This window comes from Lolium perenne, chromosome 2 (assembly GCF_019359855.2).
Source record: "Lolium perenne isolate Kyuss_39 chromosome 2, Kyuss_2.0, whole genome shotgun sequence".
Classification (NCBI taxonomy): domain Eukaryota; kingdom Viridiplantae; phylum Streptophyta; class Magnoliopsida; order Poales; family Poaceae; genus Lolium; species Lolium perenne.
Window position 1 is genome coordinate 106166748 of NC_067245.2, and position 24767 is coordinate 106191514.

General features: G+C 51.7%; 2 protein-coding genes across 2 annotated transcripts; one reads left to right on the plus strand and one right to left on the minus strand.

Annotated features, from left to right (window-relative positions):
* The first annotated feature begins 749 nt into the window (after positions 1 to 749).
* On the plus strand, positions 750 to 4135 carry LOC127333734 (vacuolar protein sorting-associated protein 32 homolog 1). Its single transcript, XM_051360160.2, has 3 exons — positions 750 to 962; positions 2440 to 2662; positions 3950 to 4135. Exons 1-2 carry the CDS (start codon positions 900 to 902, stop codon positions 2659 to 2661), a joined length of 285 nt encoding a protein of 94 aa, XP_051216120.1. The 5' UTR covers positions 750 to 899; the 3' UTR covers position 2662; positions 3950 to 4135.
* A 4033-nt stretch (positions 4136 to 8168) lies between these two features.
* On the minus strand, positions 8169 to 20074 carry LOC139835560 (uncharacterized). The gene is made up of 3 exons (XM_071825421.1): positions 19678 to 20074; positions 19018 to 19583; positions 8169 to 8546 (listed from the first exon to the last, which is right to left on the minus strand). Exons 1-3 carry the CDS (start codon positions 20072 to 20074, stop codon positions 8169 to 8171), a joined length of 1341 nt encoding a protein of 446 aa, XP_071681522.1.
* Positions 20075 to 24767: the final 4693 nt, after the last annotated feature.

Consider the following 24767-nt stretch of genomic DNA (forward strand, 5'->3'; position numbering starts at 1 on the left):
ATAACTTGGTGGCCACATGTTGTATTCCTCCCCAATGTTGCTACGAAGAAGAAGCTCTCCTAGCCGGCTGTGGTGGCGAGGAGGAGGGCCAAATCGGAGCAGGGAGGTGCCCTGCTGCTTCTCTCATGGCCGGCCTTGGTGGCGGGGGAGGGGGGACGAGGCGAGGTGCACTAGTTTTGGATCTGGGAGGTAGATCATGTCCTCTTCGTCGGTGCTACTCGAGGTGGAGAGCTCGGCTGAAACTTCCCCTGGCTTGCCGTGGTGGCGAGGAGGAAGCGGCAGCGGAGCGGCTACTCCTCAAGCTCTACAATGACGATTGCCTTCGAGATGCTATAGAGTTGCTCTTACAGGGCTCCTTTGAACGGAACACCTAACCTTGGCCAACATGGCGGCTCCTACTCTACCTCTAGGATGGAGGCCCATCTTCGCATCCTTCATCGGAGCTCGACGCTCCTCCACCGACCACCGCCAAGTGGTTTGTCCTCGGAGGAGGAGGAATGGCCGGCGTTTGCGTTGCATCGCCGGAAGTATGCTGCCGAGTGCTTAGCATCGGATATTGATGGGCACGTCTTGAGATCGCCGACGGGAAAAAGGGACCTAGGGAGTTTGTCATCTTTTTTTTAGCGAAATTTGTCATCATTTGTTAATCTTTTCCTTTTTCGTGGGGAAAGAATGCTCGGAGGCTCACACAAAGGCCCACTAAGTCCAAACTCCCTTTTCCTTCTCCATTACCACCGCCGCTTTCCATTTGTTTTTTTCCTTCCATTTTCTCATTTCCGGAAGGTTTTTTCCTTTCCTTCTTGGCCGTTGCGGCTGCCTTTTCTCCTCTCTCCCCTCCCTTCTCTTCTCCGGGTAGCCGCTGCCGCCGTCGCTGACAGAGTTGAACCTCCGGGTCCCCGATGTTCTCCTGGATCCTCCGCGGCTGCCGCGATGAGTGCTCCGCCACCGACCAGCTCAAGCAGGTTTGACCTCTAAATCCTCTTCCTTTTCCCAGCAATTCGAGATTAGCAGGGAAACATGGGCTGAATAAAAGAGGGAACAGTCCCTTCCCCCAAGATAGACTGTTTCGTGCAGGTTAGCCAAAACGCATCAATCGTGCTTTGTTTCTCCTAGGCGAAAGGTGTTAAGAGTGTGGGGGGTGGGAAGGTGTTAAGAGTGTTGGCCGCGATGAGTGTTTCTCCTGTAGATTGGTACCCCTAGTTTCCCTTACCCTGTATGGACAGAGAATTTCTGCTTGCTGATCTTTCGCAAGTGTGTTGAATATGGAGCAAACCATGTAGACCAGCCGTGTCTTTGGATTTGTGGTGGTTCTCATCTTAGACTCATTGCCAGATTTGTGTCTATTCTAATCTTAAACTGTTGCTGGATAGACATATGAATCTGGGGAAGCTCTAGATTTGCAAACTTGTAGGATTCAAGAACGTTGCAGGCGATTTGCATTAGTCTGGGTGGGAATCTAGTCCACTCGCTGACTCGGTCCCACCCTGAGAGGCGTCTCTGATGTCATTAGCTGCTGTCGTTTTGTTCTTTTGGTTGATCAATGTGTGGGTTTTCCTCCTACCTGATTTACTTTTTTAAGTATAAAAGCTTGTCATGTTTGATTCAGCACCATGTTTAGAGGGTGTGAAGGTTGGCTAAATTACTACCTTGTGCAAAACCAGTGAGACATCAGTGTCATAGCATATCCTGATACTGACTGAGAGAACTGGTGGCGTATCATGGCGATCCTATTTGTAACACTCCGTGGATGGACTTTGGAAATAAAAATAACGGATTTTGGGGCGCTTTGGCAGTGACATGAAAGTGCGAATGTGATGAAAATGAGTAAAAGTGTGCTGCCGATACAAATCAAGTACCCCCTCTGATCCAAATTAGATGTCGCGGGTTCAATGAACCTAGACAAATTTAGGCAACATTTTGCCTAAATCTGCTACAATTAATTTGGATCAGAGGGAGTAAAACAACTTACATAGTATTCAAGTAAAAGCATTGAGAAAAAGTACACTGGGTTATTCTGGGGTATATATACTGTGTATCAGACAAGCATCTCAAGACAGCTTGTTGGGATTCTCTCTAAAAAAAAACAGCTTGTTGGGAGAAGGCTTGTTGCAAATTGTTCTCTTTTCTCTTTTGAGCTCTAAAAATATGTTTCCTCTTTATGAGTTATATATACAACTTGTTTTCCTTTTCTCTCTCGAGTTCTATGGATAGGGAAAAATTTAGTTATAGCAAAGTGCTGAACTTGTGGTTGTTTGTTCGGAAAGTGGAATACGCCAGGTTTGAGTTTCTCCGAGAACTATTTTCCTTTTCTTTTTATCCTGAGCTAATCATAAATCTGACAGTGTTTAACTGGATAAAAGGATTGTACAGTATGCAGGACTGTTCCTAACCCAATCAGTTCATCCTATTTCTTACCTACTAACTTGACTTCCTCTCTAGGCTCGTGATGTCTTTGTGGCTAAAGAGGCGGTCTTGCAAAAGAAGATATCACAAGAGATGGAACGTGCCAAGGAGTTCACAAAATCAGGAAACAAGCAAGCAGCAATGCAGTGCTTAAAGAGGAAAAAGTACTATGAGAGCCAGATGAACCAGGTTGGAAGTGTCCGGTTGCGCATCAATACCAAGGAGAAGATGATTGCGGATAACATGGGGAACAAATAAGGCAAGTGTGATCCTAGTTCTGCAGCTACATATCCTTCCTTAACTTGTATTTCGCTTGCTCAGATACGTAAACGTAATCCTGTAAAAAAGGTTTTCTTGATGTGATCGGGGTAACATTATTATTCTCTTAACAGTCATTGTCAATCATAAATAAAGTTTAAAATAGCGGGCTATGCTTCTTAGGCTGTATTTTCCGGACGCTAAGAAAGCTATGGCGAAGCTAAGCCATTTTGTGTTTTTCAAAAAATAAAAGCAGGGAAACTTTCAGAAAACTTAGGCATCATATATCCATATTTATTATCCAAAGGATATGACCAGAAATTCAATGGTTTAATTATACAAGCGTGTACTGGACAACCATGATGATTGTAGCTATAAAAGGAGCGCATAAGTGCATATTGCATAAGTAGGTCCAACTTTCAAATTCAAATCTTGATTTTTTTTTGGCCTAGCGGGAGAAATAGCGCTATTATCTGGCCCAATTTAGCGCTTTAGCGAGCTATTAGCATGAGTTTCTATTTAGGGTTAAAAATGCATAGCGTTAGCGAGAGTGTTCTGAATCTGCTATACCGACGCTATAGCCCGAGATAGCGCGCTATTTAGAACTTTAATAATCCTCGTTAGTTTCAGCTATGTGTTTGTTTTCTTCTTGCAGTTTAAGGGAAAGTTTTCCCATTTCAAAATAGAGCTTTATCTGATAGATATCGTATATGGTGTGATCCATAATCATTAAATTTTCTCGCCCATCCTCTTAACAGATTTGACCTGGTAAAGAAATAACTTGATGTTCTAGTTTTGTGCACTTTCTGCACTGTTCTCCAATTGCAAAAAAAAAAAAAAAAAAAAAAAAAAAAAAATCTTGAAGATGTAATGCATTTATCTTCGTTGTGGCAGTCTCTCGGCGACACCCGTTGTGTTTATCATTACTTCAGTAGTATGAGCTATTTCTTCTCGTAACCGATCAGGAGTATGTTAATGCCCCTAGAATGGACCGGTTGCACCCTAAAGTTTTGGTTCTTTCTTTCTCCTATGTTTGTTATTCCTGTTTCTGAAGCATATAACTCACACTCTCGTGTAACTTGTGTAATGTGGTCTTGGTATCCTCTTTTACAAGCGAATAATCATGTGTTTTCTTTTGATACTACGTGACTGCGTATAAAAAATAGTCTATGTTGCATCTTGCATCTTGCATTATCCATTTATCTTTTTATTGGCATGTGCTTTCCAAACTTTGCTGTTTTACTCTCTTTTTTCTAGAATCATATTTTCGATTTTATCTTATTTGCAGAGCATCTGGCAGATATTTGAACCTGAGTAGCCTACATTAACATCGGTAGCAGGCTAGCAGCAAGCAAGAATGGTGGCGAGTTTAAGATACCTGCCGTGTGTATATATAGTGATAGCCTTTTTCTTTGTCATGAAAATCTTTGTAATGATCATGTCAACTTTCTTGTCTCCAATCTTTTGTGAACTATTTGACTTGTGTTTGAGTTGGCAATCTAGCATTATGTCACACCTTTGGATATAAAAATTAACCTCCTTACACTCGTATGTACCCCCCAAAATAGGAAACACAATTGCAGCTAAAAGTAAGCACACCAAAATATGGATCGAAGGAGTGTCACTATTTTTATCTTGTCTAGCAAAATCACACATTTGCAGCGAAAAGAAATGGCACCATTGGATTGTTGATGACGACATCCCCGCTATCGATATAGCCTCAAGCATTATTGGGCCACAAGAAACTATGGCAAACAAATTGGATTATCTAACCTTGATGGTATGGTTATGCTTCGTCTTCTTTTGGGTGGAATATAAAATTGGGTGCAATACCGATAGAGGCCAATAAACTTCGATCTTATGAAGAAACAAAGCCAAAGAAACACGTTTTGAGTGAATTTGATGGTTTCAATACTTGTCTAAATGAGCAGCATGACAATGCTGCATATCATTAGAAACTCCTTCAAAGTTTTTTTTCAAGAACACGCAAGAGAATTGCGCGTCTTCTATATTAAGGAAGACAGGAAGGTATTGATTACAGAGAATTCAGAGGCACCAACACATGTGCTAGTGCTCCAATCCACCCCACCGACTAAATTCTCTCGGACTACTCGATCTCACCTACAACTCCACACAACTTAGCTCTCTTCCAGAGCTGCAGATCGGCCTTGATCTACCTACAAACCTCCATTGGCATAGAGGCAAACTTATCAAAAACTCTGCTATTCCGTTCCCGCCAGAGACTCCTACTGACAAGGATCACAGGGGCGTTAGGGGCGTTGATTTCCTTTCGCTGATAATTGGGCACTGCCTCTCCCAGGGAAGTCCACCAAACTGCCATCTCGTCATTTGTGCTCGGTGTGAATCGATGCAGCCTGTACTGGAGAAGAATATCGAACCAGACCTAACGAGCAAAGGAGCAATGGAGGGTGATGTGGTTGGCAGTTTCCGGCTCCTGGAAGCACAGGGCGCACTCCGATGGATGTTGCATACCCCTCCTCTCCAATCTGTCAGCCGTCTACAATCTGTTGCGGAGCAAGAACCAAGCGTGCAGCTTGTGCAACAGGGGGCGCCAGCGGACCGAAGCTCCTTCGCCGCCAACTCCTTGGTTCTGCCGGCGAAAAAAGCCTGGTAAGCCGACTTAGCAGTGTATACCCCCGAGTTTGCGAGCTTCCAAGTGACTTTGTCCTCACTTTCCACCAGGGTGATGCCTCGCACAAGCTCCCACACATCCATGAATTGGGTAATAGCTGAAATAGTGGGGAGCGCCTCTGATTTCATCAATCCATTTGTCGTCGTGAAGAGTATCCGCCACTGTCATTCTACGGGCACGAGGCCGCACAAACTGATACAGATCTGGCGCTAGCTGAAGAACACTTCTGCCCTCAAGCCATCTGTCGGTCCAGAATTGCAACATCTCGCCATTTCCCACTTCGAACTTGGTGTAGCTCTGGAACATTTCCTCTGCATCTTCTGCGATTGCAAACTCCAGTCCAAACTGTTAGAGATATATTCCGTGTATATAAACGGATAGTCTAGAATAGAGATAGGACTCTCGTGTCTTGTCTTGCACCCCAAGATGATCCTACGCCTATATATACTCGTCCATGAGGCTCAATAATACATTCAACATATTCCGCATATCCCTCTCTATCGTTCTACATGGTATCAGAGCGGCACCGATCCTAACCTAGCCGCCGCCCAAGCTTCCGCGCCGCGCCGCCCCCGGGAGGTCAATCTCCATGATCTACTCCGGGGGCCGCGCAACCCGTATGAGGGTTCGTCCGCCGATCTGTTGATCTGCTGCCCTCGAGTCTTTTTTTTCAATCTGTAGATTGGTTTTCTTTTTGCGCCGTCGGTCGCTCGACCGGCGTTTTCTTTTTTGGTTTTGTCGATCATAGATCGGATTGAGTCGCCCACCGCCGTTGTCATCACGCGCCTCTACTCCAACCTCGGCATCGACTGCACCGGCCATCTTCATCAACCGCGCGGCACGGCCGCACGCGTCACACACGGGACACCTACGTACGACGCAGCAGGCTGTCTCGCCCGCGTGTTCTCCATCGCTGGCCCGTCTTCGCTGTCATCGCCCGGGACATCACCGACAACGTCGCCAATGACTCCAATCTGCGGCACGTCGTCCACGCCATGGCGCGTACAACGCCGCCGTCAGTCTGATCAACCGACCGCGCGCACGTCTCCACCAAGCACGTCCCCGAGCACGCGCCTACCACCGATCGAGCTACGGGATGCCGTTGCGTCGCCCCTTCGGGCCGCAGCACTGCCGCCTTTGGTCCATGCTACCGGCCTTCGACGCGCCTTCCAAGGTGTGTACGTTGCTGGTGGCCTCCCGCCGCTGCATCGACTCACGCCCTGCAGCTACGCCGGCCCCTCGGGCCGAGACGTCGCCGCACGCAGTCTACTTCGCCGTCCCCGTGCACCGACGTTCCAGGCTACTACCGCGCCGCCCCATCGGCGCATGTCGCCACCGTCAGCGCAAGGTCTACGTCAAGCCGTTGGGTTCCTCGCCAACTTCGAGTACCGCCGCCGCACCTCCACAGGTACCCTGCATGACCACTCTGGTCGACGCAGGCCTCGCCAACCACCTCTACAGTCTAGGCATCCAGCATGGCCACTCCTGGCCGCCGCTGGTTTCGCCGCCTTCTACGTCTCCGTCCACCACGACCTCGTCGCCAACGTCATCGACAATCGCGGACTGCATCGGCACCTCTCCCTCTTCGCCGCTCTGCGTCTCGCCACCGCTCTGGAGGCCTCCTCTACTGGTCCCCCTGACACTGGCGCATGGTCCATGATGGTCCCTATCCCCGGACGCCCGGTACTAGCAACACCGGTACGTACCTTCGTCCTCGACGTGTCTCCGGGCCTGGCAAGCTCGGATTGGCGCCTCGTCTTCATCGGCTTCGACAACGTCTTCATCGGCATCGATCTTCTACGACTGCCTCGACCGCGTCGCCGACTTCATCCTTGCATACTCGGTTCTGGCAAAACCGGAGTATGCCTTCGTCCCCGACGTGCGCCTAGTTCTGGCAAAACTAGGGCAGCACCTCGTCCTCGACGGCTCAGACTGCATCGACTTCGGCATCGACCATCTCCACGACTGCCTCGACGCGTCTCCGTCACTCTCCTCGCGCACTATGCGCTCGCGGCTTCATGTGGGGCTACCTCGACACCGGCACCCGACCACGACATCGACCACGGCACCCCCCTCGCGCGGCTACCCCGACAAAGGTTGCAACACCCACGTTCTCGGCTACCTCGATATCGGCACAAGGGCTACCACCTCGCATGCGCATCACCAGCTTCCTCTACAGTCCAAGCATCCGCGTCGCGACATCGTCCACAACTCCTGCTACGACTGCGGGGGAGTGTCAGCCTTCTGGTGTCCACTTCAGTTTATCTCCAGTCTGACCGTCCACGTCGTTCATGTTGTTCACGACGCTCCCGCTACGACTGCGGGGGAGTGTAGCAGAGATATATTCCGTGTACGTATAAACAGATAGTCTAGGATAGAGATAGGACTCTCGTGTCTTGTCTTGCACTCCAAGATGATCCCTGTACGCCTATATATACTCGCCCACGAAACTCAGTAATACATCCAACATATTCCGCATATCCCCCTCTATCGTTCTACACAAACCAAGGCTTTTCTTTGTCGGGACATCCACCGCCACCTCATGCGCAGAGTATGGTTCATAAGCTGTAGATTTTCGACTCCTAGTCCTCCCAGCTCTTTTGGGGAGCAAACCTTGCTCCATGCCACCACACAATGACCTTTTCGTGCCTCCGTCGTGGCAGACCAAAAGAAACCTCTAAGAAGCTTATTGATCGTGCTGAAAAACCATAGGGGGAGGTCCAGGGAAAGCATGTGATAGATAGACGAGGAAGCGAGCTTTGAGTTGAGGTAAACTAGCCTGCCACTTTTCTTCAGGAGCGAAGCCACCCACGTGGGAACCTTCCCGGCGACCTTGTCCACTAACGGCTACAGCTCAGATTTTGTTAGCCTCACCAGTCACCACTGACAAAGGGAGGCCCAGGTACTGGATTGGGAACTCTTTGACGGGGCAGTTGAGCACGTCCAGTACCGGTTGCAAATCCACTAGAGAGCACCTGAATGGCGAGACCGAACTCTTGACTAAGTTGCACTGTAACCCCGACGCTTCCCCAAAGACCCGCAGCAGCTCCATTGTCGCAGTAACCTCTTCCACAGTTGGCTTCACCAATAGCATAACATCATCAGCGAAGAATGATAGCCGATGTCTGATACCGTGCCCATCTAGCGGAGCAAAAAACCCTGCATCCTCGGCGACTTTGAAGTTGAGAACATTGAACGCCAAGACAAAAAACATGGGCGAACTCGGGTCTCCCTGTCTCAATACACGACCATGCCAGAACTGATCACCAGCTTGCCCATTGACCAACACTCTGGTTGAGGATGTTGAGAGAAGAAGAGAGACTCTTGCAATCCAACGCGGCCCAAAATCTCTGTGCCTCATGATTTCCACTAAGAAAGGCCATGCCACCGAATCGAAAGCTTTTGCAATATCAAGCTTGAGTAGAAGTGTTGGAACTCGCTTCCTGTGCAGAGTTTGGATGGAATGCTTAATCATGAAGAAGTTGTCATGTATGGTTCTCCCATGTAGACTGGTTGCAGTCCACCAGCTATGGCAAAGGGTTTTGCCAGCCTTGTGGCCATGGCTTTGGAGACGATCTTGGCGAAACTGTGGATCAAACTGATGGGTCTAAACTCTCCTATCTCCACCGCACCGGCATGCTTTGGTAGCAAGGTAGTGAAGGCATCGTTCACTCTATCAAAACCCCGGCCGTCTGCTGATTCGAACCAAGAGATCGCCTTCATCACCGCATGTTTGGTCAGAGGCCAACAAACCTGATAAAACCTCCCATATTTCTGCCTCTCAGAACGGAACCTCCGTGCAGATAGATCCACCTCCGACAGATTCAGAGCGTTAAGATTGAGATTTCCGGGCCGGAGAACAAGATTGCCTATCAGCTCCTGAAAGTGTGGGGTCGCCGCCTCACTCATCGCCTCCAGAGTTGTCACTGTTAGGTTGATCTCCACCATGTACGAGCCCAACGGCTCGACGTGACCTTTGACCGCACCCTAATCGGGGGCGCCCAACCGTTGACGGTTGGTGGGCCCCTGTCACCACGCTATATAGAGAGGTGGGAGGACCGACTGCACGGGTTACGAGGTTGACCGACACGCTGCTCGCCCCACCAACATCCCTACCGATCTAGGGTTCTAGCGCGTGCCGACGGTGTCGTTGCCTATTCAACGGTACCTCGGAGGGGGGATCCTCACGAGGGGGAGAAGAAGTAGGGGCCATAGGGCGGAGAGCACTCGGGACGGTGGTACGCGATTTACCCAGTTTCGGAACACCTGCTCGAAGACAGGGCCTACTACTGCTTGTCTGGAATTATCTGGGCGCTTTCGCGTTGTTACAATGAGTTGTGGTTGTGCCTCTAGGGCTCCTAGGATCCGGCTTATATAGACGCACGGATCTAGGGTTTACATGGAGAGTCCTAGCCGGAATACAAGCTGCCTAACTACGGTACAATATCTTGCCGTGTACGTCAAGGATCCGCCTTCCATCAAGGCCGTGCTGGATCCGGATACTTCATGGGCCTTCACGGATCCGGCCTCCTTCGTAGGTCGGTTGGGATCCGACTCTCTGCTCCTGGGCTAGACTTCATCCTTCAGAATCTACATCAACTGGGCCACCCGATGGGCCAGATGCATCATCACCATCTGTGGGCCACCCGAGCTTGCCGGATCTAGGCCACGCCGTTGATATACCCATAAAGTATACCCACAATAGTAGCCCCCAAAGTTCTCCGAGATTCGTCATTCTTCCGACTTCATTCAACTCGGATCCGAAGAGAATCTTGAAGAGCTTAAAAAACTTTATTGTTTCTAACTTCATTCAACCGGAAATCATTGTCCATCGATAACGATGTCTTCAACGGATCTTCCGCGCGCATCGAACTAAACTTCCTTTCTTTCCGCGCTAAATTTTTGGAGATGCAAATCTTCAGCCGGAAATTTTGGAGCTTGCTCAGTTCTAGTTACCACCGCCTCGATTTCACCGCTTTAACCTAAGACACGTGGCGATCATCCAACGGTGTGAACGTTCCATTTCTGCCGTTGGATCCGGCTACGAATCTCCGCGCGTGGCCTATAAATACCCGCGACATTGGTAACTTTTTCATTCTTTCACCTCCTCACCAACTTCATCTTCCTCCTTCGACCGTGCCGCCGATCGGATCTTAACTCCGGCGAGCTCACCCGCGGGAAGATCATCACGGTTGAGCGGGAAACTCACCCCGCCGCCGATTCGTGGTCAAGTGGTGGAGTTTGCTTCAAGTCCGGCGACCTCGACTTCGCCGGAGTGCCGCAGGACCACCGCGCCATTAACGGTATGTGTTGTGGGTATACTTCATGGGTGTACCATCGACAGTGCCTAGATCCGGCAAGCCCGGGTGGCCCACAGACGGTGATGAGGCATGTGGCCCATCGGGCGGCCCAGTTGCTGTTGATCATGAAGGAAGAAGTCCAGCCCAGGATCAGCAGGCCGGATCCGTACCGACCTTAGGAGTAACCCGGATCCATAGAGGCCCATGAGGAACCCGGATCCAGTACGACGTGTATGGAAGGCGGATCCGTGACGTGCACGGCAAGATATTGTACCGTAGCTAGGCTATCTGTAATCCGGCTAGGACTCTCCATGTAAACCCTAGATCCGTGCGCCTTTATAAGCCGGATCCCGGGACCCCTAGAGGGACAACCACAACTCATTGTAACAACGCGAAAGCGCCTAGATAATTCCAGACAAGCAGCAGTAGGCCCTGTCATCGTGTGTGTTCCGGCCGGGTAACTCGCGTACCACCGTCCCGAGAGCACTCCGCCCTATGGCCCCTACTTCTTCTCCCCCTCGTGAGGATCCCTCCTCCGGGGTACCGTCGATTAGGCAACGACAGTTGGCGCCCACCGTGGGGCCTGTGGCGTCTGGAGGCCGGAACCGGGAGGGTTCCGCCATGGGAAGCTACGACGACACCATCGCTGTGGGACGCGTCCTTTACGCCGGGAATCTGCCGATCGTCCCTCCGGATGAGTGCTGGATTCCAGCTAGGACAAACCCCGTCAAGCTCTCCATCGTCCCAATTGGCGGCATACACATCTTCATCGGGGAAACCGTCGATTCCAACGGAAACCCACTGGTAAGTAACGCAGACGCAACCGCCGCAGAGCTGGACGCTGTCGCGAAGATCCGATCTAAGACGCAGGAGCTTCCCAAGGAAGATTCCGCCTTGGATCTGGAAATTTCAAAGCCCACCCAATCCGCCCCTGAGCAGGAAACAAAGGTGGAAGACCAATGCAGATCCGCCTGGGTCTCCCAGGTGTTAGAAAAGCAGAGGTGCCACTTCGTACACTTCTTGGCCCATACCGCCGGAACCGCCCCTCAAGAAGACGGAGCTGGTCCTGAGCAGGAAGAGGCACTGGAACACAACGCGGATCCGGATCAGGCTGAGCTTGTCGGAGAGAGCGAGACTCCGGTTGAAGATTCGATTTTGGGCAACCTGAGTCCAATTTCCGGAGATACCCCCTCCATGGAGTCTGATGACTTCGTTCGCAAGATAAGGGAATACAGATACAGTGATCAGCCTGAAGTCGACTCCGCCCAGCCTAAGCAGGTTCTCGCAACGATAGCAGCGCAGGGACAAACTGGATCTGAAGAACCAACCAGCCAATCTGACCCTCAACCATCCCAACAAGGATCTCCAATGTCCCGGGTACGACCCCAAAGGAATTCTTCCTCGGAGGAAATCCTGTCAGCAGAGGAGGTGGCCGCGCGAGCAGTTCTTAACACACCTATAACCCCGGGCGACGCCGCAGATCTGGAGGCTCTAGAAACCACCAGAAAGGAGATGCTGGCCACAGCCAAGAAGCTCGCCGATACCGAAGCTGCGTTAAAGGTAGGGAGGGCAGATCATGCAGCCTGGGCGGAAAACTTCGACAGACAGGACCGCGAGATTGCTGCCACACTCGAGCAAGTCAAGAGCATGAGGGCTGAGTGGGAAGTAAAGATGATCTATGCGCAGGCGGAGGCCGATCGAATTGTTAGAGAAGCAATTCCGCCTCGCAGGATACCCTTCAACACGCCCGCAGAGCACCAGCCGCTGGAAACTCCAAAGGACAACATGCTAAAAGCTGCGGAGCTACTGCAGAAGAAGGACGAAGAGGTCGATATCAACTATCTTCGCACACTCATCGCTTCAGCAATGCAGCAGCAAAGCAAGGCGGATACTTCGCGCAGGTTGGAATCCAATCCGGATATCTGTATATCTACCGCGCAGAAGGACGCCCCCGCTGATCGGCGACCCGATGACGAATCACACACCGGATCCTCGGAGCGCAGAAGGAAAGCCAGGGAACACCCAAATCCAATCCCCGTACCATCAAAGACGCCACCGTCAGATCCAAGAAAGGGAAAGGATGCGATGTACTCTAGACGAGACAAATACCGCAACCCCTCTCCTCCGCCCAACGGTTACCCGCGACCCCCTCGCCGCCGTAGTCCAGCCGGAAACACCAGGCCCCCAGGGCATGGTGGGATTGTTATCCGCGACAACGTGCTGCCAAGAAACAGAAACAGGGAGCGCTCGCCGGAACCAGAACATTGTTCATGAGCCCGAGCCCAGGAGGAGTCGGAATGAGGACCGCGGTCCAGAACCTCGCCGGAGCCGGGACCCAGAGCCTCGCCGGAGCCGTGATCCGGAGCCTCGCCGGAATGACCAGGGCAGCCAGCGCCAAGGCGAAGGCAGCCACAGGAGCCGGAGCCAGCACCAGGAAGGCCGAGGAGATTCAGATGGCGGAAGCAAGAGGTCAGACCGCCCACCTCGCAGGTCTCCCTCACCACCACCTAGCGGTGGCAGCGGAGGTGGAGGCGGAGGCAATGGCCGGAGATCTCGCTCTCGCTCAAAATCTCCTCGCCACGGCTCGCGCGACGCGCGGGACCGCCTTAACGAGTACAGAACCGACTACATTGGTCCGAAGTGCTTTGGCAGGATGATTCGAGAGGAACCAAAGCCAAGGATGAACCTCAAGCTACCCGGAAATCTGAAGCATTATGATGGCACCGAAAGGCCGGATACCTGGATTGAGGATTACTATAATGCTATAACCTTCGCCGGAGGAACCCCTAACATCGCCTGCCGCATGCTTCAGTTGTACCTTGTAGGTCCAGCCCGGATCTGGCTCAGCGACCTTGAGAAGAACTCCATCTTTTGCTGGTTCGACCTGAAGAACGCTTTTGAGAAACACTTCAGGGGCACCTACAAGAGACCTGCCACAACAAGCGACCTGCAGGCATGCATCCAGAAGAAGGGCGAAACATCGAGGAACTTCCTCACCCGATGGTTGGCATGCAGAAACGAGTGCGAGAATGTCGACAACCGCACAGCAATGCACGCTTTCATTGGGGGCTTGCAGCGAGGAGGATTGCTGCGACACAAGCTAACTTGCATGGTCAATGCAAATCAACTGACGTTGGACGACATGATCACCATCGCCAGCGACCACACTGCCGCCGATGACGACGCAGCGGTGACCTCGCAGCCACAAAGAATCCCTGCATCAACAAAAGAAGAACCGCGACAACGGCGGTAGCAGCAGCCATAAGCGCAAGAACCCTGATGACCAGAAGAGTGGCGGATCCGAGATGGTCGCCATGGCGTTTCAACGCAGAGGTCCAGGAGGCGGAAGAGGACGCGGACGCGGAGGCGGAGCCGGCAGGGGTCAACAGCATACCTCCGAGGTCACTGCAGCCGGATCCCGCGCCCCGCAAACCTATGAGGAGTACAGAGACATGCCCTGCCTGGCCCATCTGGATCCGGTTACAGGGAAGTCCACTCATACCAACCGCAACTGCAAGTGGGTCAATGATCTAAAGAACGACCCGGAGGCCGGATACAAGCGCGCCCGGAAGCACCGCCCTCGCGGAAAAGGTGGCAAGGGCAAGAACAAAGACAAGGAGGACGATAGTTCCGAGGCGATGGATGAGGATGATAACTCGCCGGATCCCAAGGCAGGAGCCGCACGTAAATCCAATCCATTCGACAAAAAGAGCGTGGGGGCTTACCACACTTTCCTCGGAACCCCAACAGTACGCGCCTCCAAGTCAGCTACCCGGATCCTGAACGCCATAGTTCCGGCTGTGCCGCAGTACGTCAGGTGGTCGGAAATTCCGTGCACATTTGATCGGAAGGATCATCCCGCAATTGTGCCAAAGGAATGCTACGCCTTGGTTGTAAGTCCCCGCATAGACGGGTATGACTTCTCCAAGTGCCTCATGGATGGCGGAGCCAGCTTGAACATCATGTACCTGGAGACTCTAGAGCGGATGAACCTCACCAAGGAACAGCTCAAACACAGCACCACTGAGTTTCATGGTGTGGTTCCGGGTAAGAAGGCAAACTCCCTCGGCAGCATCACACTTCCCGTGGCTTTTGGCGATGTTCATAATTTCCGCGAAGAGAAGATCACGTTTGAAGTTGTGCCCTTCAAGAGCTCTTACCACGTCATCTTCGGCAGGCCCACCTACCACAAGTTCCACGCAAGAGCGTGCTACATCTACAACAAGCTCAAGATTCCGGGTCCTAAAGGTATGATTACCGTATCCGGAGACTACAAAAAGGCTCATGAGTGCGAGTTAGGCGAAGCCGCCTTCGCAGAGTCTGTGATATCCGGAGAAGAGCCGAAAGGCTACAGAGCCGCGGTGGATCCGATCGAGATGCAGACCACCAAGAAGCAGATCTCCGAGCAGAAAACCTCCTTCAAGCCCGCGATAGAAACCAAGAAGCATGACCTCATTCCAGGTGACTCTTCCAAGCAGGTTTCGATCGGAGCCAACATGGACCCCAAATAGGAAAGCGCGCTCGTCGAGTTCCTCCGCGCTAACATGGATATCTTCGCATGGCAACCTTCTGACATGTCCGGAGTACCTAGGGAACTCGCCGAGCACTACCTCAACATAAATCCGGGGGCCAAACCAGTGAAGCAAGCTATGCGGCGCTTTGGAGATAAGAAGCGCCGCGCCATAGGAATGGAACTAGCAAAGTTACTAGAAGCAGGTTTTGTAATGGAAGTTATCCATACCGACTGGGTCGCGAATCCCGTCCTTGTACCCAAAAAGAACACTGAAATACTAAGAATGTGCATCGATTACTCTGGCTTGAACAAACATTGCCCGAAGGATCCGTTCCCCTTGCCGCGCATTGACCAAGTCATTGATTCGACGGCGGGGGCGGAACTTCTGTGTTTTCTTGATGCGTATTCCGGGTATCATCAGATCCGGATGAAGGAATCCGACCAAAAGGCGACTTCATTCATTACCCCGTTTGGTACTTACTGCTATGTTACTATGCCCTTTGGTTTGAAAAATGCAGGTGCTACCTACCAACGTACGATGCAGCGGTGCCTGAAGGACCAAATTGGCCGGAACGTGCACGCTTACGTCGACGACATCGCGGTCATGACCCGGAAAGGATCCGACTTGATCAGCGACCTCACAGAAACCTTTGACAACCTCCGTAGGTACAAGATGATGTTGAATCCGCTAAAGTGCGTCTTTGGCGTGCCAGCCGGAAAACTCCTTGGCTTCATAGTCTCTCACAGAGGCATTGAGGTTAACCCGGAAAAGATCAAGGCAATCCTGTGCATCAAAAGGCCAACTTGTCTCAAAGATGTGCAACGACTAACTGGTTGTGTTGCAGCAATCAGTAGGTTTGTTAGCCGTCTTGGCGAGAAGGCGCTACCTCTGTACAAGTTGCTGAAGAAAACAGACAAATTTGTCTGGGACGACGCAGCTGACGCAGCCCTTCGAGGGTTGAAGGAAATTCTCACCTCCCCACCTATCTTGGCAGCTCCAGCAGAGTCAGAGCCAATGCTCCTTTATCTGGCAGCTACCAACAAAGTCATCAGCCTCGTCATCGTGGTGGAGCGAAAGGAAGAAGGTCATGAATATGACGTCCAAAGACCTGTCTACTACATTAGCGAGGTGCTGACGGAGTCAAAACAAAGGTACCCTCACTTTCAGAAGCTAGCCTATGGAGTGTTCCTGGGTAGCCGGAAGTTGAGGCACTATTTCCAAGAGCATCCAGTAACAGTCGTGAGCAAGGCTCCGCTGTCTACAATTCTCAACAACGCTGACGCAACAGGACGTACGGCTAAATGGGGCATCGAATTATCCGCCTTCGACATCGCTTACAAGCCCAGGACTGCGGTTAAATCCCAAGTCTTGGCAGATTTCGTCGCAGATTGGACAGAAGCTCCGGATGCAAGTCTGGAGCCGGAACCAGAAACATGGGTCATGCACTTCGACGGATCCAAGCAGCATCAAGGCTCAGGAGCCGGAGTCACCCTGAAGTCCCCTACCGGAGAAGAACTGCAGTATGTTCTGCAGATTCACTTCGAAGCTACTAACAACATGGCGGAATATGAGGCCCTACTACACGGTCTGCGCATCGCTAAGGAAATTGGGATCAAGCACATCATATGCTGTGGAGATTCCGACCTGGTGGCACAACAAGTAGCCGGAACCTGGAACGCCAGAAATTCCGTCATGGCGGCCTACAGAGACGAAGTTGATGAGCTCGCCAAGTGCTTCCTCGGATACGAAGTCAAGTACGTCAGAAGAGACGACAACACAGCGGCAGACATGCTATCCAAGCTCGGATCCGGCAGGAAACAAATTCCGCCTGGCATTTTCCTGGAGCATCTCCGGATACCCTCAGTTAAGGGCGCTAACCCGGAAAACCCAGAGGTGGCAGTGTCTCCGGCTAGGGAAGTGATGGCTATCATTCCGGCTTGGACACAGCCTTTCCTGGATTACCTCATCGATCAAAAGTTGCCAGAGGACGAGGTCCTCGCACGACAGATCGTCAGACGAGCAAGAACCTACACAATAGTTGATGGACAGCTCTACAAACGAAGTGCAGCAGGGGTATTTCTTAAATGCGTCTCCAATCAAGATGGCATTGAAATCCTCAGAGAAATCCATGCAGGGGATTGCGGGCATCATGCCGCTCCCAGATCACTCGTTGCAAAAGCTTTTCGGTTAGGTTTCTACTGGCTTACAGCTAAAGAAGACGCTGATAAAATAGTCAAGACCTGCCGAGGTTGTCAGTACTACGCTACTCAACCAAATGCTCCAGCCCAAGAGCTGAAGACCATACCTATCACCTGGCCGTTTGCGGTCTGGGGGCTCGATATGGTTGGTAAGTTAAAAAGATCATCTCCTGACGGTTTTGAGTACCTCCTGGTCGCTGTTGACAAGTTCAGCAAATGGATCGAGGCTAAGCCAGTGAGAAAAGCCGACGGTGCTACGGCACTAAAATTCGTCTGCAGCCTCGTGATGAGATTCGGCATCCCACACAGCATAATCACAGATAATGGCACAAACTTCGCTCAGGGAGAGTTAAGGGATTATTGTGACACAATGGGGATCCGACTGGACCTTGCATCGGTGGCTCATCCACAATCTAACGGTCAGGTTGAACGGGCTAACGGTCTAATATTATCAGGAATTAAGCCGCGCCTTGAAGAACCGCTGCGACGAGCAGCCGGAGCTTGGGCTGACGAGTTGGAAGCTGTTTTGTGGAGTTTACGAACTACCCCTAACAGATCAACAGGGTTTACCCCATTTTTCCTGGTATACGGATCCGAAGCCGTGCTTCCCTCCGACATCATCCACGACTCACCGCGAGTTTCCGCCTACAATGAAGAAACAATGACGAGGCCGCACAGCTATCTGTGGACCTGATCGAGGAAGCTCGGAACTTAGCTGACCAGCGTTCCGCCATCTACCAGCAGAAGCTCCGACGCTATCACAGTCGTCGAGTTCGGAAACGCTCCTTTATGGCAGGAGACCTGGTCCTCCGCCTTCGACAGGTGAAAGACCATAAGCTGCAATCTCCATGGGAAGGACCCTTCGTCGTTAGCAAAGTGCTTCATAACGGGTCGTACTACCTTGTTGATTTCCGCGAGCTAAGGGATAGACCTGCTAACTGGCACCGGAAACGCAAGCGTGAGGATCCGGATGACATCTACGATGAAACAGATCGCCCTTGGAATATCGCACAGCTACGTCCTTTCTACACTTAGCATATTTTTTCCGAGTTATAAACTCTGTAATAGCTATACATGATCAATGAAATAAAGCTTATGGTTCACTCTTTGAGTCTTTTACCTCCTTTACTTGTTCATTTTAGATCGTGTATGTTTTTCCGATTAAAACCGCAGAGCTGGATATTTCCGCCTAGGCGTGTATGAACGTTGTGATTTTCAAAATCGTCCTTTAGGACGTAAGCTTAAGTTTTCTGATTAAGTTGTTATCTGTTGCGAACTCGTGGATTCCTAGTAGCGATTTCCGGCACCTATGCTTGGGGGCTTGTTTCCGCGGTTATGGACGGACTGCCATTGGGCTTCGTCGCCGCTGGCGAGCGTTTCCGGCTAAGGTTTTCCGGCTCGTGGAAGGTCAAGCGGGCAAGCCGGAAAATAACGAAGTCAGCACTTGCTTTCCGACACAAAACGAAACATGCACATAATATTTAACGGATAGCAGGATAAGTGTTTCCGCCCCATGCATAATCGTTTCGTTCCTAGCTACTTAAGAATTTAAAGTCTTATTACAAACCCTCGCTGGGGCCAAAAATGATGCATTGTTTTTCCCGCAGGAATAAAATTGTTCATTCCCCCTTAGCCGGAGAAGTCTTGCCCTCTGGATCCTGTTCCTTGGCGCCTTCGGCTGGAGAAGACACGTCTTCTTCATTTTCTTTCTCTTCAGAAGCAGTGGTGCTGGTCTTGGGTTCCTCTTGGGGAGCATCCTTGGAGCTGGTCCAGGTAAACTGGGTTCCGGATTCCGCAGGTCGCGCCTTGGCCTCGAGTTCCTCTTGAAGTTCCGCTTCTAAGGGCTCGTCCGCAGGGAGGACGACCTTGTCGTAGAATTCCTCGTGCCGGATCCTGCGCGCGATACGGGTGTCGTAGCCGCTCACTGCATCAAGCAGCGCGCCGACATCCGCATCCGGAGGAACGCCCGTGGTCACTTCATCAAGTTCAAGACCCGGAGCATGTGCTAGGCACATGGTCAAGGCCATTGCAGCTGCGCCTCGGGCTGAAGATGCTTGCAGATCTGTCACCAGCTCCGGCAGAACATCCATCTTACCAATAAGCTTGCGCACGTCGCAAGTGCGGCTCCTCTTGATGTTCAAGTTATAGCATATCTTGCGGGAGGCGGAGATGAGATCTTTGCAGTCATCGCCCGCGAGTTGCAGAAGGTCGTCCCGCGGGAACAAATTCCGGCGCTGTTCCGGGTACCCAAGCGGCTCTGCATAAAAGATAATCAGGATATAAGCACGCAATTTGAGCGCAAAGTAAAAAAAAATCGGAGCAAATATCTTGATAAGGTTCCGATATCATACCCAAGATGTTCTCATTGAGCAAGTCCCAGTGATGCTCCGCCGTCTCCATATATTTCCGGAGTCCATTGAGCTCTTTTTGCTGCCTCCTGATGGTCTCGCTATCAGCATTCTTTTTCAGCTCCAGCTCGCCCTTTTCCCTGATATGCTCGGAGTTTCTCTCCGCCAGCTGCTTTTCGGCCTGCTCCCTTTTAAGTTCCGCCTCCTTTAGTTTCGTCTCCAGCTCTTGGTACGAGGAGCGCAGGTTCTCAAGTTCAGACGAAGCTGTTGCAAGGGAGGAGGATGCGCCTATAATAACATAAGTTAACAGCAAATCTAAAGTCGGAATTTGGTTAATGACGAAGAAGGCGGAAACCAACCTTGGCGTCCGCCGATTGTTTAGCCGATTCTGCATTTTCATCCTTCGTGGTCCGGATATTTTCCGCCCGACTCGTAGTAACGCGGCGCTGCAGGCAATGTTCTTGTGCAGCTCGTAGTGCAGCGCTGCTGTTCTGTAAAATTTAAACAAGTGCAGGAGTAAAAATTCACTTTGTAGAAGTAGTTTCTTTTAAAGCATCATTGCCGGAACTTTTCCGCCATAATGCTTGGGGGCTACTGGTCCATTCTAAAAAACTTTCCCGGAAGTAATCTTTCTCTAAGCATCTAAGCGCTAACTACTTTTTGAGTTTCCGCCTACATGCTTGGGGGCTACTGGGGAGTACCTTTTGCTTGCAGATAAGTTGATCGCAGAACTGGCCAACGTTTTTCTTGAAGTCCTGGATTTCCGATGTCCTGGAATCAGGCTTCCCCCAGGCGTTGTTCAGCATGGCGTTGAGCAGGTCTTGTTCAAGCTCCCACTTCTCCGCTTCAGTCAGCTTGTTGAAAAACTTAGTGGCATACGCCTTGGGGGTGGAAGTGGTGTCAGCCGGATCTCCAAAGTTCTTCGGAAAAACGACCATGTCGCCAGCGCCCTCTCCAGCTTTCTCGGAAGAAGTTACTTCAACCTCTCCTTGGCCTTGTTTTTCCGCCTCTTCTTGGGCAGGGCCTTTGGCCTTAGGATCTTCTTCGCCCACATGCCCGCTGCTAACCGGAATTATTTCCGGAGGAGTGTTTGCGGCAGGTGGGGGAGATGGATCAGCCTGAGGGGGCGACGGTTGGGGAGTTGGGTGGGAGACGCTTGGTGGAACTGGAGTAGAGGGACCAACAGCCGGAGATTTCTTCATGTATTTTGTGATGGGCTCCTGGCTGGTGGTCCGCGTGGCAGCGGTTTTCGGATTCCTGCAAACAAGTGAAAGGGTTTAGACAAGAGATAATTTCGCTAAGTTAAAATTGCATCATGCTCGGAAACTTACGGGGCGCCGGGGATGATGGGGCGTGTGCCCTGGCCAGCTGTCGAGAGCATTCTTAGACGCGCACGCTCTGCTTTCCTTGAGTCTAGCGGAGGTGGTTTTGTCGTCTTCGGCTTCTTGGCGGAGGCCTCGCCGCTAGCTCCGGCTTCAGAGCCGGAAGCTTTGGCGCGGGGACGCTTTGTAGGTCGAGGGGCCGCCTTGCGGGGTGCCTGGTCCTCTTCCTCCTCGTCGTCTTCCGGAGCCTCCTCCGCCGTGTCGCCAGTGACGGGGACGCGAATGATGGTGCGGAAGTTTTCCTCCGCCAAAGTATTGAGCTGGAAGGAAAATGAACAAGAGTTAGAGTTAAACATCAAAAACTTGGGAAGTTTGAAGCAACGGAAAGAACAAAGCTTACCGGAGGACACTGATCGTTCGTGTAAATATCCTTGAACAGTTCCGGGACCTGTTGGCCCCTCGGAATCTTCACCAGCGTCTTGAACCTTCTCTTCAGAGAGTCGGCCGGAAGATCGTGGCGGGTAACCCGGAGAAGATCATCCGCCCCAGTATAAGCGCACATCAGGCGCGCGTTGTAGCGTAGAGGCTAGATTCTCCGGGAAAACCAGCTAAGTGTGAGCTGGGCTCCGGTCAGTCCGTCGTGGACTAGCCAGGAGATTCTCCGCGCAGCCTTCTCCAAGATCGGAGTCAGGGCGAGTGAAGGGACGAAGCTCCAGCTTGCAAGTTCTTCCGGAGGTTCGTTGACAAACTGGGGCAGGCCTTCGTGGACTTCCGGGACTGAAGCATTCTTCTCATAGAACCATCCGGCATTCCAGTACCGGACGGATTCATGCGAGTCATGGGGAGGATACATGCGGTTAGGGCGGAGCATAAATGTCATGCTTCCGCAGTTCACCATTGCTTTGTCCTTGGTTTCTTTCTTCACCCGGAAAAAGAATTGCCACAACTTGACATTTGGCCGGATCCCAAGATGTCCTTCACAGAGAGTCACGAAGTTGGACAAAAGAAGGTATGAATTTGGGCAAATGTTGTGGGGCTGAAGCCCGTAGGTGTTGAGGATGGAGAGAAAAAATTCCGAACAAGGGAGTGAAAGTCCGCGTTCCACCCAAGCCTTGGTCATGACAATTTCTCCGGCTTCTGGCTTGGGGACGTCGGAGTCACGAGTGAAACTCCAGTGTTTGGAGATCATGCCTTCGTTCTGGAGCTCTCTAAGCTCCACGTCGGTGGTCGCGCAGGGCCACCATTGACCCCGTTCTCCTTCGCGGATCCGGGCCTTGGACGCCCTCTTGTTTTCCGTTTCCTGCACCTTTGCTGCCATCCGAGCTTGTCCCTCGAGTTCTTCTTGGAGCTCTTGGAGGGTAGGGATCCGGCCTGGAGCGGTGCTGGAAGATGCGGAAAAAGGTTGAGCTAGTCTGATGTCGGAAACATATGGTGGCAGGAATGATATGGGATCCGGGCATATGGGTTCTATTTGGTTGGGATCCGGGCTACTCGAAGAGCTACCAGTACAAAGTGACGATTCGAGTGGCATGCTTCCGGCTGCACCCATACAAAGTGTTTGAGTACCCGGATCACTAAGTCTATCTTCTACACTAGGTTGTCTTCTACAAGGCCGGCGTACTTACCGCTAATGGCGCGGTGGCTCGACGGAACTCCGGCGAAGATGAGGTCGCCGAACTTGAAGGAAATCGTCCCGCGTGACCACGAATCGGCGGCGGAGCGAATTTCTCATTCAAACGTGGGAATCTTGGCGCGAGGGGAGCCTTGGTTTGGCAGCGCGCGAAGTTCACCGTGGCGAAGCTCGCCGGAATCGAGATCTGGCGGGCGGAGCGGCGCGAGGAGGAAGATGATGTGGTGAGAGGGGGTGAAAAGAATGGATTTTTACCGGGCCGTGGAGTATTTATAGGCCGCGCTCGGAGATTCGGGATCCGGATCCAACGGTGGAAACTGAACGGTCACGCCGTTGGATGGATGACACGTGTTTAGGTCAACTGCGGTAAAACGACGTGGAGGTAACTTAACCCTGCACTCCCGAAAATTCCGGCTGAAGATTTGCATCTGCGAAAATTTAGCGCGGGAAATGAGGAAGTTGTGCGCGGGAAATGTGGAACTTCCGTTGTTAAGTATGATCTGAAGATGAAGGATTTCCGGAACCGTTTGAGTCTTTTAAGATTCCGGGTAATTCCGTGAAGATAAGTTGTCTCTCATTCGAGCAGGGAGTAACCCGGAAATGTTCTTTGGAACGTCGATGGATGAAGTCCCGCGGGATGGGAGCATTTTCCGGCTATAAGTTGGAAAAAGAAGAAAATGCAAAGTTGGAGCTCTTCAAGTTTCTCCGCGTTACCAACGTTTGCCGAAGATCATGATGGACCAGCAAGGCGAAAACTGCAGGCGAAACTCGGAGAACTCTGGGGGCTACTGTTGTGGGTATACTTCATGGGTGTACCATCGACAGTGCCTAGATCCGGCAAGCCCGGGTGGCCCACAGACGGTGATGAGGCATGTGGCCCATCGGGCGGCCCAGTTGCTGTTGATCATGAAGGAAGAAGTCCAGCCCAGGATCAGCAGGCCGGATCCGTACCGACCTTAGGAGTAACCCGGATCCATAGAGGCCCATGAGGAACCCGGATCCAGTACGACGTGTATGGAAGGCGGATCCGTGACGTGCACGGCAAGATATTGTACCGTAGCTAGGCTATCTGTAATCCGGCTAGGACTCTCCATGTAAACCCTAGATCCGTGCGCCTTTATAAGCCGGATCCTGGGACCCCTAGAGGGACAACCACAACTCATTGTAACAACGCGAAAGCGCCCAGATAATTCCAGACAAGCAGCAGTAGGCCCTGTCATCGTGCAGGTGTTCCGAAGCTGGGTAACTCGCGTACCACCGTCCCGAGAGCACTCCGCCCTATGGCCCCTACTTCTTCTCCCCCTCGTGAGGATCCCTCCTCCGGGGTACCGTCGATTAGGCAACGACAGTATGTGTGCCGGCCTCGTAGAAGAAAAAGTAGCATAGCGTAGATCCGGTTACTCAATCTAGTTTTGCATTGGTGCATCCGGAAGCATGTCACATGGTTCACCAAATTGTACTGGTAGTTCTCCGAATAGTCCGGAACCCAGTTCATTAGAACCAAGTTGTCCGGAACCTCTTGCATTCCTGCCACCATATGTTTCCGACATCAGATTAGCTCAAACATTCTCCGCCTCTTCCAGCACTGCACTAGGACGGATCCCCACCCTCAAAGAAATTCAAGAAGAACTCGAGGGACAAGCTAGGATGGCCGCAAAGGTGCAGGAGGCGGAAACGAAGAAAGCCTCCAAGGCCCGGATCCGCGAAGGCGAGAGGGGTTAGTGGTGGCCCTGTGAAACCACAAATGCGGAGCTTAGGGAACTCCAGAACGAGGGCATGATCTCCTCACATTGGAGCTTCATGCGCGACTCTGACGTCCCCAAACCAGATGCAGACGAAAGGGTCATGACAAAAGCCTGGGTCGAGCGCGGTCTATCGCTCCCCTGTTCGGAATTTTTCCTCTCCATCCTCAACACATACGGACTTCAGCCCCACAATATCTGCCCAAACTCATACCTCCTCCTTTCCAACTTTGCAACACTCTGCGAAGGGTATCTCGGAATCCGACCAGATGTCCGATTGTGGCAGTTTTTCTTCCGGGTGAAGAAAGAAACGAAGGACAAGGCCATGGTGATATACGGGAGCATGACTTTTATGCTCCGACCTGGTCGCATGTAGCCACCCCATGACTCCCATGAATC